The 18,347-nt window shown below is 43.5% G+C and overlaps 1 protein-coding gene across 1 annotated transcript in view; it reads left to right on the forward strand.

The window, feature by feature from the left end:
* LOC110986122 (uncharacterized) overlaps positions 1–18,347 on the forward strand; it is a 132,065-nt gene that overhangs the window by 74,840 nt on the left and 38,878 nt on the right. Inside the window, exons 83-103 of the mRNA XM_087133985.1 lie at positions 595–879; positions 1,557–1,829; positions 2,146–2,276; positions 2,987–3,140; positions 3,763–3,980; positions 4,172–4,232; positions 4,645–4,908; positions 5,477–5,719; positions 7,249–7,551; positions 7,680–7,844; positions 8,361–8,471; positions 8,805–9,083; positions 9,237–9,500; positions 10,031–10,321; positions 10,851–11,111; positions 13,153–13,331; positions 14,391–14,505; positions 14,901–15,173; positions 16,196–16,474; positions 16,895–17,158; positions 17,951–18,247. Coding sequence (XP_086990111.1) covers positions 595–879; positions 1,557–1,829; positions 2,146–2,276; positions 2,987–3,140; positions 3,763–3,980; positions 4,172–4,232; positions 4,645–4,908; positions 5,477–5,719; positions 7,249–7,551; positions 7,680–7,844; positions 8,361–8,471; positions 8,805–9,083; positions 9,237–9,500; positions 10,031–10,321; positions 10,851–11,111; positions 13,153–13,331; positions 14,391–14,505; positions 14,901–15,173; positions 16,196–16,474; positions 16,895–17,158; positions 17,951–18,247 — 4,710 coding nt within the window. The remainder of the gene's footprint in view (positions 1–594; positions 880–1,556; positions 1,830–2,145; positions 2,277–2,986; positions 3,141–3,762; positions 3,981–4,171; positions 4,233–4,644; positions 4,909–5,476; positions 5,720–7,248; positions 7,552–7,679; positions 7,845–8,360; positions 8,472–8,804; positions 9,084–9,236; positions 9,501–10,030; positions 10,322–10,850; positions 11,112–13,152; positions 13,332–14,390; positions 14,506–14,900; positions 15,174–16,195; positions 16,475–16,894; positions 17,159–17,950; positions 18,248–18,347) is intronic.

Here is an 18,347-nt window from a genome sequence, read left to right on the forward strand (position 1 = left end):
GATTTTGGAATTTCTTTGTGTAACCTTTTATTGCATTTCTGAGGGCGATTTTACAGTAAAAAAGTTGCCCCCTTTTTGGGGCATAGGTGTGCTTTGCCCCTGTTATCCCCCAAGATCTGCCCTTGGAAGGGATAATATGCTACCCTTCATCAAGAGGCTTTATCCTTTTCCCAAAATGGAGTAAACCCCCCTCTCACGCCCAAATTAAATCATACTGTAAACCTGACCTTAAACCCCAACTTCAAAATCCAACTCCAAACTCGACACCAAACACCCAGCGCCCAAACCAGAGGTGGATAAGCCTTTACAAAAGGGATGGGGTACCCAGCATTTACAAAGGGTGGGGGGTATCCCATGTAAGGTGTAGACCTGGACTTACAAGTGGGGCATTTTGGTGAGAATTCCTGTCGTCAAAGTTATTAAACAACCAACTGAGGGTGAAAGAAAAATAAAGCATCAAAGACACAAGATATCTCGGCGTCAAGCAGTTTCTGGCCATGGCGTTTGAATAACCTGTTTTCAGTGCTACGCTTCATTGTGTTGATGTCACCTTAATACTGTGGTGTTGTCAACATTTTCCTTTTCTTTTAATAGTACCAATGCCGGCAAGGTTCTTTGCCGCTGCAACAGTCAACACATTGGACATTACTCTCACATGGGTGGCCCCAAGCTCAGGTGAATTCAACAACTACATCCTGACCTACAGTGAGCAGGGTACCAATGATGCCCCGTCCATGGAGATACTAGATGAGGATGTCCGCCGTTACCAGCTGGACGGCCTGCAGCCGGACACGACATATGACTTTGAGCTGGCCACCCGCTCGGGAACCGGTGACTCGGCAACAGTGAGTGACGTCGTCACAGCATCTGTCACCACAAGTAAGACCTCCCTTTTAAAACAGAAGTTTTTGTGCAACTTTATGAACCCTGAGCTGAACTTTGAAAGGGCACAATTTGAAAGGGCACAATCTAGGTTCCTTTGGTGGATACTGCATTTTGCTGGTTCACTAACGACTATGAAATGCATGCGTTATGGTCGTGCCACCACCCACAAAATGAATACATGTAACATTTTCCCACCGACCTGACTCTTTTCAACCGATGAGGGGGTGCTTTCGCTCTAGGTGGAGGTTAAGGGTATTAAAAAGTGCATTTTATTTCAGCAGTTTGAATTCTCGGTGCTTTTCTCGACAATGGAAGGCGCTGTGATGAAAAATTGTTAACTCTCTACATGTTGGTTTTTCAGTTAGCTTAAAGGAAACATTGGTCAAAAGGAATTGTACAATGGCTTGTTGATGTCAACTCATGTGACAGTGAATCATCCATGAAAAGGAAAGTTGGAACAGCAAAATGTCCAAATTTCCTGGAGTGTTATAAAATCAAAGAGGCACCATTTAAAATTGCAGAGCAAATATTGAAACTAAAGTTAATTGAAAGACTAAGTTTGTAACAACAAATAGCACTGTATTCCACACACCCCTTAGGTTGATGAAGAAAGTTTTTTAATCAGTGTGCCTGAAAGGTTTGTTTCAATCAGTCTGTCTCTTTCAACCCAGGGAGTATCCCACCTTTGATTATCGAGGTATCAGCAGTCAATACAAACAGCATCTCTTTGATCTGGGGCCTCTCCACCACACCTGGGGTGGTGCTGTACTCCCTGCGTGTCACCCCAGCTCCATTACAAGGCAGCAACCCGATCCTCCTGGGAGCCCAGGAGACCACAGCGACAATCTCCAATCTCCTATCGGCGACCGAGTACACCATCCAGCTGGCCACCATCTTCAGTGCCAGTCAAAATCAGGAGATGTCCTCCATCACTCAGAAAACGCGTAAGTTGTTACCTGTGCGTACAGTTGACTGAAGTACAGATACTAGAAGGGAAAAAATTGGGGTTCGGCTTTCCTCCAGCATGAGCTATCAGCTCTTGTCAACTTGTCCCTGTGTACAAATGGTGGAAGCCCACCACTCAGCTGTAGATGCAGCCTCACTCTCGTACCAAGGGGTAAAATATTCTCATTAGCACATGCACCCCAGCCGGTTGTGAAGTTTTCTCTACAGTCAATGAATTGAATACAGTTCCATCAGATCTTCTTCTGTACCGTAATAATTCCAATATTTTTTCCAAATGATTTACCCACTTTCAAGGACCGGAACCACCAACGTCCTTGGTAGCCACTGGCAGTACTGCAATCTCAGTGGATATTTCGTGGTCGTCACCCAACGGTGACTTTGACGAGTTTGAGGTTTACTACAAGACTCAGGATGGCGCCACGCAGGTACCTACAAACAACAAAAAAGTTCCCCCCCCCTGCCTTTCAAACTTCCCTCAGAATTTAATCAGTGACCATGCTCCAACTTGATCAGGATTTCAAAGTCTTGACCATCACATCTTGAACCATCTAGAATGGTATGGATGATATTTTCGAAGGTTTACCAGAGGACTTCTTGCCTGCTTAAAAGGGCTCTTGGAGTGCAATTATTTTTGTAATTCAGTTCTCGTGAATGCACCTTGTGTCCCATTCAACTTGAGTTTCAAATTTTTTATGCCATTTTAAGGGCATTTTGTTGCCTTTTTGTTTATTAGGCAAACGGTTCGCATATTTCTGAGCAAAAGTGTGCTGTCATCCAAGGCTGAAACCCAGTGTTGCAGCTGTTTGCCTTCCCAAATTCTGTTTACTTTGGCGATACTGTTTCAGTTCTTGATAGTCAGCAAGCAAGCAAAGTTTTTCTCCCAAGTATTTTCAGTGAGCCCCAATGAGTAGTGGTTTCCTGTAATGACATCAGAGCAACAGTTCCCTCTTTTGTCAGGAAAGCATGGACACACTTAAGTCATTTCAAAAAGTGCACTTACCAAAGAGGCTAACCAAAATACCTCTCAAGAGGAATAGAAAGTTGCAGGAAAGATGTTTTCCAAGTTGATTCACAGCATGGACCCTTTGATAAGAAATTCTCTTGGAGATTTCTTGAAATGCCATCCTTCCCACAGTCCTTTACCACAGTGCCAAGGGGCGCAACCAATCAGCTGACAGTAGACGGTCTGGATCCCGCAACCCTCTACACCATAGGGATAGTCACTGTCATCGATCCCAATACTCCGAATGAGCTCAAGAGTGTTCCATCTGAAGTCAATGCAACCACACGTAAGTTCCCCCAAAGGAATGAAAATGGCCTCAGCAATTCTGATGTAAGGCTACGACAGTCGTAGTCTGATTGAGTGCGTTCAACTTGCATACGGGTTTTCGAGACGGTGTCATGATTTATGCACCTTAATCATGTCAAATTGACAAGTTGTGAAATTAGTGCAATACGGCCGTTTCACGATAGTGCGCCACCAAGAGTTTGCAACGCGTTGGCCAATCACAATGCGGGGACTTTGTCGACTTATGTCGCGTTTAGAAAAGGGCCAAAAATTTCTGTGTGTTCTGATTGGCCAATGTGTTGCAAACTCTTGGTGGCGCACTATTGTGAATCGCTCGTATTATGACAAAAAATCTGTATCAGCTTTTCATTGTAAATGTAGCCAATTGGATATTTCACTTGTTGTTTACGTTCTCTCACAAAAATTCTGGCAGTGTGACGTGTCACTTTGCTGTACTGGGTAATTTGCAATTTAATGACTGGCTCATTGATTGATAAACAAAAATGTTCCTCCAACAATTTTCGAGCTGTCACCTGCAGAATAGTCAAACATGAGAATTCAAAGTCAGATGACTTCAACTTGCATCCTTTTCACCGAATTTGTTTGCTGTTTGGATTTTGAAGTGTCACTTCCGCAAGGCAACGTGACCGTGTTTGATTTCACCGCCTCCACCATCTCGGTGGCCTGGGGTGTGGTGACGGACCCTGCAGTGACGCAGTACCGCCTCATTGCCACGCCTATCATTGACGGGGTCGCGGGCACACCCATCCCGGCTTTCTATCCTCCCATCGCCTCCCCGAGACACACTTTCATGAATCTGCTCCCTGGAACGCAGTATCAGGTCGGTGGGAATGTTGGTCTGTCTTCCTGTCAGTTTGTCTGTTTATCATTTCACTATCTTGTCATGTGGACTTACTGCAAAGTTCTTTGAGTTCATTAAAAAGCAAACCGAGTTTTACCCTGATTTTGGCAATGCCGTGTCCTCCCTGCCTCCATTTTTCTCTTACTCTGACTTCTTTTTTTTTTCTTAAGATTCTTCTGACAGTGGTCGGAACTAATCCAGAGATTACTGGCCAGGACTCCCAAACCACCCGTAAGTCTTCCCAAAAAGAAAAATTATTTTTTTCATTCAGCAGTCTGATCTTAGAAAAAGAAATTGTACATTGTGTCTTTCATGTACATTTGTTGCAGATTTGTCACTTACTTTGTTTTTTTAATCTTTGACCCAACTTAACCAAATGCGTGCCAAGTTGACCAGTGCCACTTTTTAAGGTCAAGGTCATTAAAAGTATTGTGCCTAGTGTTAGTCAGTAGAAGCCTTTAGCGTTTTTTCACAAAGTGGCTGATACATAAATAAATTGTGTTTGTTCTTCCTTATGCAAAATATTAAAAATGAAATTGCTGAACAAAATAGCCGTAAGACTCTTTTCATGGGGTCTGCTCACATTTTCCCTATTTTGATTTCCACAAATGGGTTCACCAAACCGTGGCTTTGATATTGTCAGGTCCCGAGACCCCTCAAGTTTTGACACTCACCAATCCGACACTGACCAGTCTTAGAGCAACTTGGGCCGGTCCAGCATCCAACTTTGACAACTACGTGGTTCTGGTCTCCCCGCCGGGCTTAACGCCAATAATCTTGCCTCCCAACGTCAACACCTTCCTATTGGAGGATCTGCTTCCCGGCACGCAATACACCGTGGAGGTATTTGCCGCAGTGGGACCTGAGAAACTCAGGAGCAGAGCAGCAACTGCGACCCAGCCAACCGGTGAGTTTTTGGCTGTGCACCTTATCATCTCAGGGCGCTTTGTGTGGACTCTTCCCCTCCTTGCCTGTCATTTTTCCATTGTCAACGTAGCATAACCCTCCAATTATGATAAAGACTTGATTTATGCCATCAACATTATCAGTCGACAGAATCTGTTGCTTGTCTGAAGTATTGCTAATTTTGACTATAGAAAGCCAACTTTACCCGTCTCTTTCTCTTGATATTTTCCTGGCCATCAACTTGATACAAGCACACCAATCAGAGACAATCAGGAATCAACATAAATGCAAGCACACCAATCAGAGACAATCAGGAATCAGTTTTTTGTTATCAATATTGATTAATAGCTGCTTAATATTATTTGATTACAAAGTCTTTGATGCATTTAGACAGGTGGCCATGATCTGTTGCCACTCTTCAGAACAATTCTAATGGTCCACACCTCTGTCTGTCCTCTTTAGTTTTCCCCAACTCTAATTATATCGTGCACAATAGAAATAACAAAGATCTGATTCTGATCATTATTGTGAATTGATTCCTTCTGACTCTCATCGCGATCCATCCACAGCATCTCTGATGCCGCTGCAGGTCCTAGTCAAAGACAGGACCACCTCCACATTAGACATCATCTGGGGTCCGTCCAACAACCCTGACAATGTCCTGTACCAGATCCTGGTCAATGGAGCAGTCAGGAGGTTTGTCAGTGAAGAGGAAAGTACCATCAACCAGCTAATTCCTGGTACCCTGTACATGGTGACGGTCAGGACAGTTAGTACACCAGCCGAGGAGGGCACCGTTCAAGCTCGCACAGGTAAAGATTTGAATGTACGTCTCTGTGCCAAAGTACTGATAAGTAACACAATGTGAGTGACTTTTATGGTGAGTTTGCAGTCGAAACGTGACATCATTTTGAATCAGGAAGATCGAGTAGTGTAAATGAATGGAGTACACGCAGATGTTAGTTCACACACTGATTCTCATGCTCATGCCTTTTACACCCATAAATGTTGGTGCAACATATTCACTCCGCTACCGTGATGGCCTTGATAATACAAATCAGTGTTTCCCCAGTGACTTATAAGAAAACTGAAAAATCAATCTGGTTTGTTCCAGTCCAAAGAATATGTTATTAGATCACTTTTCAACGTTGCATTTTGGAGGATTCTTGAAGTCTCCCAAATAGTAGTCTTTCGTCAAGGCCTTCATGGTTGTGTGTGTTAACTGCAAAGCGACTGGAGAGGAGACCACATACACGAGCGGCTCAGCACGAGGGCCTTTTCCAACTTGTCAGGAATTTTTAATGTTTTTCTTTGTATTTTCCATTTTTGCTACCCCTTTGGGATGGCAAAAATCCCAACCAATCATAAGCGAGGGGGTCAGCATACATTCAGCTATTATGCAAATTGAAAGTATCCAAAAGATGGCGAGCATGTCAATGGTGTTGAATGAGGTCAGTTGTCAGAGCAGTATATGGACAGTTCTTTAGAATATGCTGCTGGATAATTTCACCTTGCCGAGTTTAAACCATTGCATCGTTAGGCTATTGAAGAATCTGTACCCGGGCGTGACGTTTTCGTCTTTACCCAGGGGATATGGTAAGACTGAGCTCCATCTTTCAAGCACTGCCATTTTGCTGTGACCATTTGGCCTTGATGAACTGCTACTTGCTAGCGTTACTCCAATGTCAGAACCACCCCCCCACCAAACAAGCATCATAGTTGTCATCTCACTGCTTATTGCTCTCATGAAAACCCAGATGGAAACATTGCTTAAGCTCTGGAGTTGATGCCGTTTATTTCGGACACTCATCTGCTTCAACTATTTACATGAAATTTATGAATAATGCATATCAGAAAGCTTATGAATAATTCACCACAAAAACCTCAAAATCAAGTTGGAAAAGGCCTCGTGGCTGGGCCACTCGCCTGGTCTCCTGTCCAGTCGCTTTGCAGTTACACACACACACACAGCCACAAAGGCCTTGACAAAAGGCTACCTAAACAGGAATTTAGGATGGATTCTTCTGACCAAGAAGCATCTTGTGCTTTGTAACAGATAAAGTTTTATAAGAACCCAGTCTTGTCGTCCTTTAATTTCAGATCATGCATTGTTTCAGAACATTTTAAGGCGTTTAAATTGAACGTTGTGATACCAGATACCTCTGTGCTGTTCCAGCCGTGTCCTCCCACTCAAATGAATGATGACCAATGAGGAACCGTAACAATAAAAAACACACGAGTAATCATGAGTAACTGTGAGTAACCATGAGTAACCAAGAGTAACTGTAACATGAATAACAATAACGAGATCCACCAATTTGGCCCTCGATCCATGCTGCAGCACCTGATAGAATCCAAGCATTGTCAGTTGTGAACACCACTGACCTGTCCACCACTGCCACTAGCATCCCTGTCATGTGGATGCCGCCTGTCACCGTGGGTGAATATGACGGTTTCCTCGTGTCATACACCTCCCCTGATGGCACTGTCACTGAGGCGGCCAAGGTGTACGGTGACGTGGACATGTATGTGGTGACTGGACTGGCCGTTGCGCAGACCTACAACATCTCTGTCAAGACACTGAGTGGAAGGGACACCACTTACGAAACGGAGAGCGTGCCATTGAGTGTTGCAGAAACTACAGGTGAGGCCTGGAGTCACTCTTGGCAACATTGAATTACAAACAGTTAAGAATTCCGATGTTCAAATCTCTTGTAGTTAGCATGAATTAAGGTGAATTATGTTACCTTTGCTTGTTTGTTTTGGTCATAGAAATACTACAAGCGCTCTCTATTGAGGTCACAGAAGTCACTACCTCAGCCATCAGGATTGTATGGGGACCGCTTGCAGAGAATCAGCTGCCATCAGCCACTGGTTACATCGCTACCATCCACACGCAGACTGGCAATCTCATCCGTAGCGTCAGTATCCCGCGAGGTACGATAGAGGAGCTGTTCTTGTCATTAGGATGCTACCTTTCCCATAGGAGCAAGCTATGTTTTCAGTGTTTCCCTACGAAGAACAGGCTGTGCCCATTTGAAGATACACGCCCATATGAAGTTTAATGCTCTTACACAGGAACATCTGTTTTTCAGAGACTGTTACCTTTGTTCTTTTAAACCAGTTCTAACCCAGATGGGACTTTCCAAAGTAATTCAAGCTGTAAGATTGATGCTCCTTAACTACAATTGGTGCCCATGACTATTGGTTATGGAGTCTAATCAAAACTCCATCGTAAGCCAAGTCATAAGTTTAGCTGCAAGTAAAACGAGACGTTCAGGGACTCAGGAATATTGTTGTCAAGTTTATTTAAATACTTTATAGTTGAACTTGATACAGGATGATATCTCATTGACCTGCGAAGATGTTTACCTCGACTTAAATAATGTCACAGAGTGATAATGTTGATTCAGTGCTGTGGACATAAGTAGTTCTACAAATTTTGATTTACAGGAAACCCAACCGCAGCTTCATTTGAAGGTCTCAATTCCGGTACTCTGTACAACCTCCAAGTCCGTCTTGCTGGTGCAGCCAACGAGTCCGCTGTCACACCACAGTACACAAGTGAGTAAACACACTCATACTCTGCTGTACAGTCCAGAAGAGGGCACTTTGTATAGTGTTATCTCCTAATGTCCCATAAACTGGGCACAGGCACTTACCATCGAGGACAGTAGACGTACCCCCGAGGACATAACACAGATTCAGGGAACAAGATTTGTTATGGCTATCCCAAAATAAGGTCTATATTGCTAGAAATAACACACGAACCTATGGCAATTAGCAGCTAGCGGCTTCATGCATTCCTTATTGATGCGTGCATTGCTCTAAGCCATAGCCAAGAGGTTCAGGCCGCCTAAGTCTTCAAAACCCAAATCCATTTTCCTTTGTCCTCAGAACCCCTTGCTCCAGTCAACCTGATGGTGGATAGTGTGACTGCTACCACGGCCAGTCTGTCTTGGCTCCCTGCCCAGGGTAATGTGGATGACTACAGGATCGTCTACACTGCTGAGGGGTCACAGGCCGAGGTCATGACCTCTGTCAGGGCCGACCAGACCAGTGTGACCTTGGATGACCTGACGCCCGACACCAGGCACACTGTGGTCTTACGAAGTGCGGTTGGTAACCTAGCAGCCACTGAAAAGAGTACAGAGCTTCGAGCGATGTTTACCACCAGTAAGTAACACTTTATAAGAGGCCACGGATAAGCACTCTATTTCTTATGGTTTATTGAAAACTTCACTTGCTGTCGTTACGGAGAACTTTATATCTTTGGTATACTTTTGACAACGAATGGTTTACGTATCTTCACCTAAACTCTTTGTACAGGGGCTGCAAGACTGACCGTCCAATCACTCACCACCACAACAATCAACGTTCAGTGGACGGCTGAAGTGGGCACTTTTGACCGGTATCAGCTGTCCTACTCCCCTGTGGATGGTAACCAGCAGTCGCCCCTGACCTTTGTGCGGGGCAGCGTCCAGCAGACCGCTTTGACCTCTCTGACCCCCGGCCAGCTGTACTCTTTGTATCTACACACACTGTCTGCTTCTGGCATCGCCACGCTTTCAGACCAAACACAAATTGTGACTTGTAAGTAACACAGCATGCAGTTGTGCCCGTATTCAAGTTTGCTGAAATTCTCTGTCAATAGCAATTATATTTTTGCATTCGACTGAATTTCAATTTTTTTCCCACTTTGTACTGCAAGGGCTCAAGATGATATCATTTGGAAATCAGTACAAATTTTCCCATACATCGCACAAGCCTAGGAGTGTCCATGTCTTTCAACATGTTTTGAATAGTAAAGATCATTTTAACATTCTAGCAATATGCGATTTATAAAGCAAATTATACAAAATACACAGCATGACTTTTGTCAATTTTATCGTTTTTTTCATGTCCGTTTTCAAATGCGTAAGAAATTCAGCTCCAGTGCCCAGAGAAAGAGAAAGAGGCAGTCCATTGAGTATAAACTAACAAGAGTAAAATGGCTTTTGTCCATTTGCATCTCAGACCATTGAACATGTTGAATACTGATGCTGAAAGATTTATGAGTAAAAACTCAGTCACAAGATTCACAGTAATCATGGAGACTGTGTTTCTGCTGAATTGTTTCCCAGATCCTGAGCCAGTCACAGCAAGCTCACCTGAGCAGACATCCTCTTCCATCACCCTAACCTGGGATGTACCGGCCAGTGGTAATTACAACGGCTACTACATACGCTACGCCAGTGAGTCTGGGGAAGTTGGGCGCACGCCCAGCCCCTCGATCGTCTCCCGCAATGACCCGAGACAGCTGGCACTCCGCGGCCTGATTCCAAACACAAACTACGAAGTCAACGTCACCACATTCAGCCAGTACGGAGACTTGATCCAAGAAAGCCAGGTTACAACAAGGACATTCAGGACAGGTACATGACTCTCCTAATAGGGTTACTTGTGACCTTGCTCACTTGACGTGCATTCATTGCATGCAAAGACCGTAGCACTGCGCACAGTGCTTACCTAGTAGACAAGAGCCTGCAAAGCTTTATAAATGATAAACAGTAAGAGAGGAATGCAGAGCCAGGACCCAGTGCGTGAGCAGAACGATAACAGCAGCTCTACGTGGTTCAAGTGGTGACTAGATTGCCATTTGATCCAGAATTTGGGGTTAATTTATGTGAAAATGAGCCTCGTTGTGAAGTTTACATTATGCAACATATGCTTGCTATTACCATGTGCTTGCCTAATGATGGCTCCGACCACACGGTCACATGGGACTTTGACAGCTTATGCACTGACTCTTTTCTGTCGGTAAAGACTCTCCAACTAGACAGTTTCACTTGCAGTTTCTGCTGTATTATCTTGACAGGTTTCCGTTTTTATTAGTCAAATCTGCTTTGGCTTTCATTGGCAAAGACTGAACCCCTGTTAGTTGATTCTGCAATTTCTTTCCAGACCCAGCTGATCAGGGCAGCCTGTACGTCACCCTGGTGGAAACCACGCGCATCGTCGTAGGAATATCACCCGCCACCGGTGCCACAGGTTACACACTCAGGGTCGTGGACTCGCTCAACGCTCTGGTCGCTGACAGAACACTGAACCCAAACCCTGCACCTTACTCACAAGGCAACTTGACCCCTGGTGTGGCCTACACATTCACCTTGACCACTTTGGGTATAAGTCCAGCTGTCAGCTCATCCATCACTCAGTACACAAGTAAGTGAAGATTTGGGCTGAGGAAATTAAAACATCTCTCGCTGTTTGTCCAGGTTAATCCTTCTGTGATGATGAAAAACGGTGTTGATATGGGATATTTTATTCTTAATAAGGGAATACTAACTCTTTTATTCTTATCCATAAACACCTTTTTTTTTGTAAAAGTCCAATTAAAGTATAAACATTTTATTTTTCTAATGTTTTGTGACCAGTCTAATAGAATAAGTCGAAAATTCACCGGAACCAATGTTGAGTTAAAGGCCATCATGTTGATCCACGCAAACCTCACCCCCCGTGATGTCCATTTTTTGTCAGCATGCCAGACTGATTGATATGTCAATCATAGCTCAATTTGCTCCTAGTTCAAACTAAAACAGAAAGACAAAAAAACTGGCCTGAAGACTGGGATCCAGTCACTTTTTGTTCGTCAGTTTTACGTCATGTTTTGTGGAACTCCACTCTATCAATGTCATGCCTTGGTGTCATAATTCTTGTTAGTACCAAAGAGTGCACTTGCCATTGAAAAAGTGGAAAAAAATCTTAGACATATTCATCAATCAGCTGAAAACTGAATAAAGCGCAAGTTTTGCCATGTTGAATTTTCTTTTGGATATTGATTCAAATCAATGCCAAAAATATTGTTTGACAAGGTGATTTAAATCGAAATAGACACAGTACTGAAATTGTTTAGGTGCTGTTTTAGGCATGCACTACCAGTTTGAATATTGAAAAGCTTAATGGGCATGCTCTGTTGTGCCAGCAAACCTGTAGCTTCAAGCGGGACTTTTGCCAACCATGAGTGCCATGAGGTTGCTGGGAGTTCCCTCAAAAAGGTCTCACAGATTTGAGTGGGCTATGGATTAGGGTCATAATTGTAACCTTTTCTCTCATACTGCACATACACCTGCTGGTTACACTTATACCAAAATCATCCCTAATCCTTACCCCTGTACTAGCACTCTAGTACTAACGTAATACTTATTAACAAACCAAACATACCTGCATATTAATAATAAGGTTTGGGAGGCCTATTAATATGCAATAAAATATATTGGTAAATTGTATTCAAAATTTGGTAATTGTTTGTTTCAATATCAGTATTTCTAATAGTTTACCTTTTTAAAATCTCAAGCAAAACAGCATTGTGGATCAAGGAAATGTTATTTAAAACCACTAAACAAAGCAGGGACTGTGTATAGTATTGGGTACTGCCCTTCACAAATGTAATTTGATGAACACTGTGTACACTCAGTTGTTAGAAAATGCAGGATGCATTCTTCCCTGGGGTGGGGATGATGCAGAATCTTTGGTGGAACTGTTTATTTTGACGTTGAGGCTAGAGTCAGTAATGCACACACTGCGGATGGGAAGAGTGGATCATTGGGCTTCCCTAGTCTGATCTGAACCAAACTTTGTATATTTTCATTTTAGACCCTAATCTATCGTCTCTCAAAATTTGGACGGTAAAATTCGGCCTCCTTCTGGTCGTTTGAAAATAGGGAGACACTGAAATGTCTCCCTTAAAGCCAATGTCTCCCTAATGCTGAAAAATTTACCGCAAAATGTCTCCCAAACGACCTATTTGTAAATATAAAATTATTTACAGATGGTAATCATGTCATCTAAAAAACAGATGATTTTCAGTGGGCCATCTAACATAACAATATTAAAATAGTCAAAGTAATATTCAACTAAATTGAGCAATATTAAAACATGCAGCAATTAACTATAGAAATATTCCAAGATACTAGCACCATTAAGAAAATTAATATAAAAAAAAACTACAGACATGGGCTCTGTAACACCACATTCAGTTGTGTCCGGTGTCATGTTTTTGACTACCTCAGCACCTAGGACTCCTATTATGAATGGCATGCATATTGGTGCTGAAGAAGCTGCATGAATTTCAGTGTGTTCCATAAAATAGATATTGGACATTTGTGTTAAGATGTTACTCTCTTACTTGAGAAGTGTTTCAGTTTTTGAAGACATTCCTTTAAGGTTGGATGTTTGACTTCCAAGCCTCGGTTTTCATCCACAGAACCAGAAGCAGTGGATCGTGCTTCAGTGCAGTCATCTACCACCATTGAGTCAGTGGTCCTCAGCTGGGATCCTCTGCTACCTGGAAACACCTCCTACACTAGCGTGGCTGATGGTTATCGCGTTACCTACGAACCAAGAGATGGCATCCAAGAGCCAACAATCGTCACAGATCCATCAGTAAGTACCTCCCATGAATACTTGGCTTCCTTCACATGAGAGCAAAACAGATTTGTTGGAGGTGACCTGGAACGTATACATTTTATCTTGACCCTCTTGGTTATTTTGGCTGGAAATCCTGTCAGACACGTCAGTATACACCGTTTGTCGACTGACTTGCTTGGCAGAGTGGAACATGAGACTTTGATTGGGCTGCTGTTGATTGCCCAATGCAGCAAAGTCATGAGACTTGTTCACACCTGTTGCACTTGCTGCACCTGAGAGTTTTTAGGGTATTCATTAACATCATACATCCAGAGATGGATTATTTCAGAGGTCCGTGCACTAGTGTTCCATCAGCCCTACTTTGGTCTAGGTCAACCCACCATCTCCAATCTCATAGTGCCGTTGATCACTGAAGCCTTGCATTTGGTAGTCCTGGAATAGCTGTCATAGTTCAAAGCTCTCTGCTGATGGAAATGTCAGAGAAGATGCTGAAACGCCAGTATTTTCATATCGCAAATTTTTCACAGGCCTCCAAGTTTTTTATAGGCGCTAAGCACAGCACCTATTGCATAATTCAGCTTTGCATAGATCAGTGAATTTCATCGCAACTATTCACAATATTGTCAGCGTCCCTGTTACGCCCCAACTATAGCATAAGTTCCAGCTATGGTTAGGACAGTCCCAACCGTAGTGCTGCAGTTGGGCTGGCCCAACTATTGTTGACCAATGTCTGTGGGAAATGTCTCAACATTATCCAAGTCAATGTGTCTCACACTTGACACAATTCATCAAAAATGTGGCACTTCATCTCTTCATCTAGCCCTATGACCAATGACAGGACATTTGTAAACAATATGACTTCGGCACATGCTGGGCACATCATGCGCACAGGACCTCTATGCTGTAGTTGGGCAGGCCCAACTGTAGCACTGTAGTTGGGCCCGTCCCAACTATAGTTGGGACTGGCCCAACTCCAGTTGGGACTGATGCTATAGTTGGGGCGTAACATCCCTAACCAGAGCCAGATGTCAGTAGCAGGCATTGTATCGGTGTGGTGTGTTTGATCTCCTGCAGGCAACCATCTCAGGACTGCAGCCGAACACTGAGTACACTTTCCAGATTGTCACCTTCGTGGGACAGGGTGATACGGAAGAGAGGAGTACCCCGACAACTGTTACCGTGACAACAGGTGAGTGGTATTCCCTAGCAACTCCCTGAATAAAATCTCCTCTTCTCCATGTAAATAACTGTATGAGGAACAGATGTCCTCACTGCTCTTCTTTACAGGAACTCCATATTCTGGACTTGTCTTCAGTTGTTGGCTACTAACATCTTACCCATCTTTTATGGTCTTTGCACAAGTTGTCTCTGAGACAGTGATTTTCTGGAATGCTGTTTTTCCCTTTTTTTATCATGAGAGTTGGCTTTAACATGAATTCGCTGAATAGCATGAAGATGTACAAATGAACTTTTAAACTTTGCCTTGGGGACATTTATGAGTCCTGTGATTGTAACAGATGTTGTCACAGATGTGTCAAGTGAGCAAGGAAGAAGATGATAATTCCTGTGGTTTCCGTTTGACAGATGACTTTGATGCTGCAGAAATCCTCATAGCAGGTGTCACGGAGCAGTCAGTAACATTCCAATGGGGCAGGACCAGGTACTCATCAGCAACTGGCTATCTCGTGAGCCTCAGGCTACCCGGTACCTCCACACCCCTGCAGACCACCTTTTTGCCCCTCGGGAGCAACTTGCAATACACGTTTAATAGTTTGCAGCCAGGCACTGCTTATGTCCTCTTTGTGGAGGTGACTGATGTTAATGGCTTGGAAAGTCGAAGCCGCGCCTTCAGATCCAGTGAGTTGAAAAGCCAGTGCTACCCTGTCAGTTATGTACCCCCCCAAAAAAGCCCACTTTATATTAACGTCAGCATCTTACTTTTGTTTTGCCACAAAGGATGTTTGTCTTAGTCTTGAGATCATATCGGCCTCGCACAAGTATACTCAATTTATCACAAAATTTATTAGCCAAATTTACTTTCTTAGCAAAAGTTGAACACAACAGTGTTAGCCCTTATTTGCATACAGATTTTATTGCTTACTATAAACTGAAGTCAACTCAAGTTGCACACATTTTAAACTTAGCAAGCTCTCCTCTTGAATTCTGGAGAAAACACAGACGTTTCTTGTGATAATTATTTCACATGAATCCCGTTTGGGTTTTGTGTGTTCTGCTATTTTACTTCAGCCATTTTTGAGGTTATTAAGCATTTGCAAAATTCCTTGGATCATTTTGCAAAATGTATCCACTTCCTGGTAGGAGCCTACTTTTTTTTTTTTAGAAATGTTGACCTGATGAGTACATAGAAATTGGAGTTGAGATCTTTTGTAAATCTCAGTTGGTTCTCATGTCAGAACCAGGGCAGTGTGTCTTGAACCACCCCACGCTAGATGACATGAAAACAAGCATGGAGAACATTTAAACACATTGGGGCAGATTCTGTATGTGGGACCTGGTGATATCTATACTCTCCCCCACGCTTGAGTGATTCCATTGGAGTTCATACACACACACAGGCATTGAACTAGTTCGTGGAAGTTGAGCCTGTCGGGAGCCCTAAAGCAGTTATGGGCCATTGCAGGGCATTGTAGCGAATATCGCTCTGCAATATTGCGTCTGAGTTCAAAACAGTGAGAAATGTTGAACTGATGACCACCAAGGGTCAACGTGTAAAGTCCAACCTTGTAAAGGTGATTACGATATATTAGTCTAAACCATCAGCCTACAATAATACTGTGCTTGGAACCAGTTCATTGCAAAGGAATACTGTCGACGAGTGGTTGACCTGACTTTGTGTCTGTCTGTGTGCTTCATTTCAGCTGCTGCTCCGCCAAGGAATCTCCGGATTGCTGAGGTCAGCCAGTCCATCCTAACTGTCTTTTGGCAGGAAGCAGTTGGCTTCGTCAGTGGCTATCAAGTCTCCCTGTCCCTCTCCAGTGGGCTCGTAATCAGTCAGTTCACCCAGGGCCCCACCGTGCTGTCCGCAACACTGGAGAACCTCATGCCAGAGACTGAATACGTGGTCACTGTTCGGACATTGGCAGGATTGGGCCAAGACCAGACCATTAGCAGCCCAATGTCTGTGACTAGAACCACAGGTTGGGACAATCAAAACCAAACCACAGATGAATGATATTTAGCGGAAATGACTGACATATTAACAATATTCTGTTGTTATTGATTTACCCGTGATTACTGATTTGTGTCAGTTTTTGCTCTGATTGGCCTGATTTTTATGGCTACAATTGATGGGTTTTGGAAACGAGTTCAGCCAGGAAGCCTGAAGTAAATGTCTTTGCTCCGATTTATAAATGCCTACATGTGAATGGAGATTTGATGTAGATTGGAAGAAAGTGAAAGTCTATTTTTACTGTTTATATTTGAAACAGTGTTCAGTGTTCTGTGACTTTCAACAAAAAATCGGGCTAGCAGTCTGTGACAGTCTGTGACTGTCTGTGTTAGTTTTTGACACTCTGTGATGGTCCGTGATAGCGTTGCTTTCTCCTACCTCACTACAGAGCCGGTTGTGATCACGGTTGGAGTGCTTCTTGATACAACCATCAATGTCATGTGGACGCCTTCTACCAACCCCATCACGCAGTACCAGTTCATCTACAACCCTGATGATGGTGTGCAGGACTCGTCGACCTTCGTCCCTACGTCCGATAGCCCATCCAAACGCCTGGATGGCCTGACCCCCGGGCAGAACTACAGGCTAATAGTCAACACAGTAAACGCAGCTGGTACCATCACGCCATACGGACGCACGTCTTACCGACTGAGTAAGTCTCAACCCTTTCCCAGACCTGGGTTTGTAGTCATGGAAAACAGGTCGCATAACTTTCAAAGGGTCTACGCAATCCTACTGGTTTAAATACAGCCTTTGAAAATGCATTTTTTTTTTGGTGTCACAGTTTCCAAAACCCATGAAATAACAAATGTCTTCCCTCATTGACATCACAGGGACACCACCCTCAGGTTTCTGAGAAAGGCACAGACAAACTTAAGCATTTAAAAAGTGCACGTTTCAATACACACCTAACCCAGAAGGGATATAAAGTAGTTTTCATTCCAATTAAAGAAATAAAAAGTTGAACAAAACTTGCTTAAAAAATGCAATCCCCAGGACCCTTTAAGTTGCTTATGTTTATGGGGGGGTTGTAGACTAAGGTAAATTTTCTCCTGAGGTTTTGTAATGATTTTTATCACGTCAGCATAACCTGCCCACATTTTTTAACATCGGTATATTTGTAATTTCTGTTTTTTTCTTTGTTTCTAATTTGATTGACTTCCATTCATGCTGGAGTTTCATGCGGTATGGAGTGATAGTTTGTATTGGATTGTTCTGAACGATGGTTTTCACAATGAAGGAATCTTGGAAGTGTCAGAGTCGTTGAAATGTCAAGTGTATAAACGCACATATTGTGAAGCAAAAGTTGTGTGTAGGTTAGACTTTGCTAAAAAAAATATTCTTTATTTGCAGTACTTCAGTTTTAGCATGCAGAGCAAATCTTCCGTTGAGCAGTGTACGAGCATTTTTGACGGCTCCTATTGTACTTCTGTTTTAATATCAGAGCCTGTTGACATTAACGTCAATGTAGTGAGTGTCAACCCAAATTCCCATGGTGCTGAAATCAGCATTGATCTCTCCAACTTCGCCGGCTTAGTTGATAAGTTCTTCCTGAACGTGGCCAACGCTGCAAGCGGGGCTGGGGCAGGCACACCACTTCAGGTCGAGATCCTACTGCCCATGGACGCTTGCCCAGTAATCAGCCTGACCGGTTTGATGCCAGGTACCCGCTACAACGTCACACTGCGTACAGGCAGCGGGGACCAGCGGAGCAACGGCATATCATTTGACTTCATGACGGGTGAGTTCATTAAACAGTTATAACCTTTGTTGGTCTTTGTATCGGGTGAGGCCACATGTTGGGGCTTTTCGCACACTTTTTGAAGGGAAACGGATTGGAC

This window comes from Acanthaster planci, linkage group LG03 (genome assembly GCF_054643075.1).
Source record: "Acanthaster planci isolate LZ-2023a linkage group LG03, COTS_SCS, whole genome shotgun sequence".
NCBI lineage: Eukaryota > Metazoa > Echinodermata > Asteroidea > Valvatida > Acanthasteridae > Acanthaster > Acanthaster planci.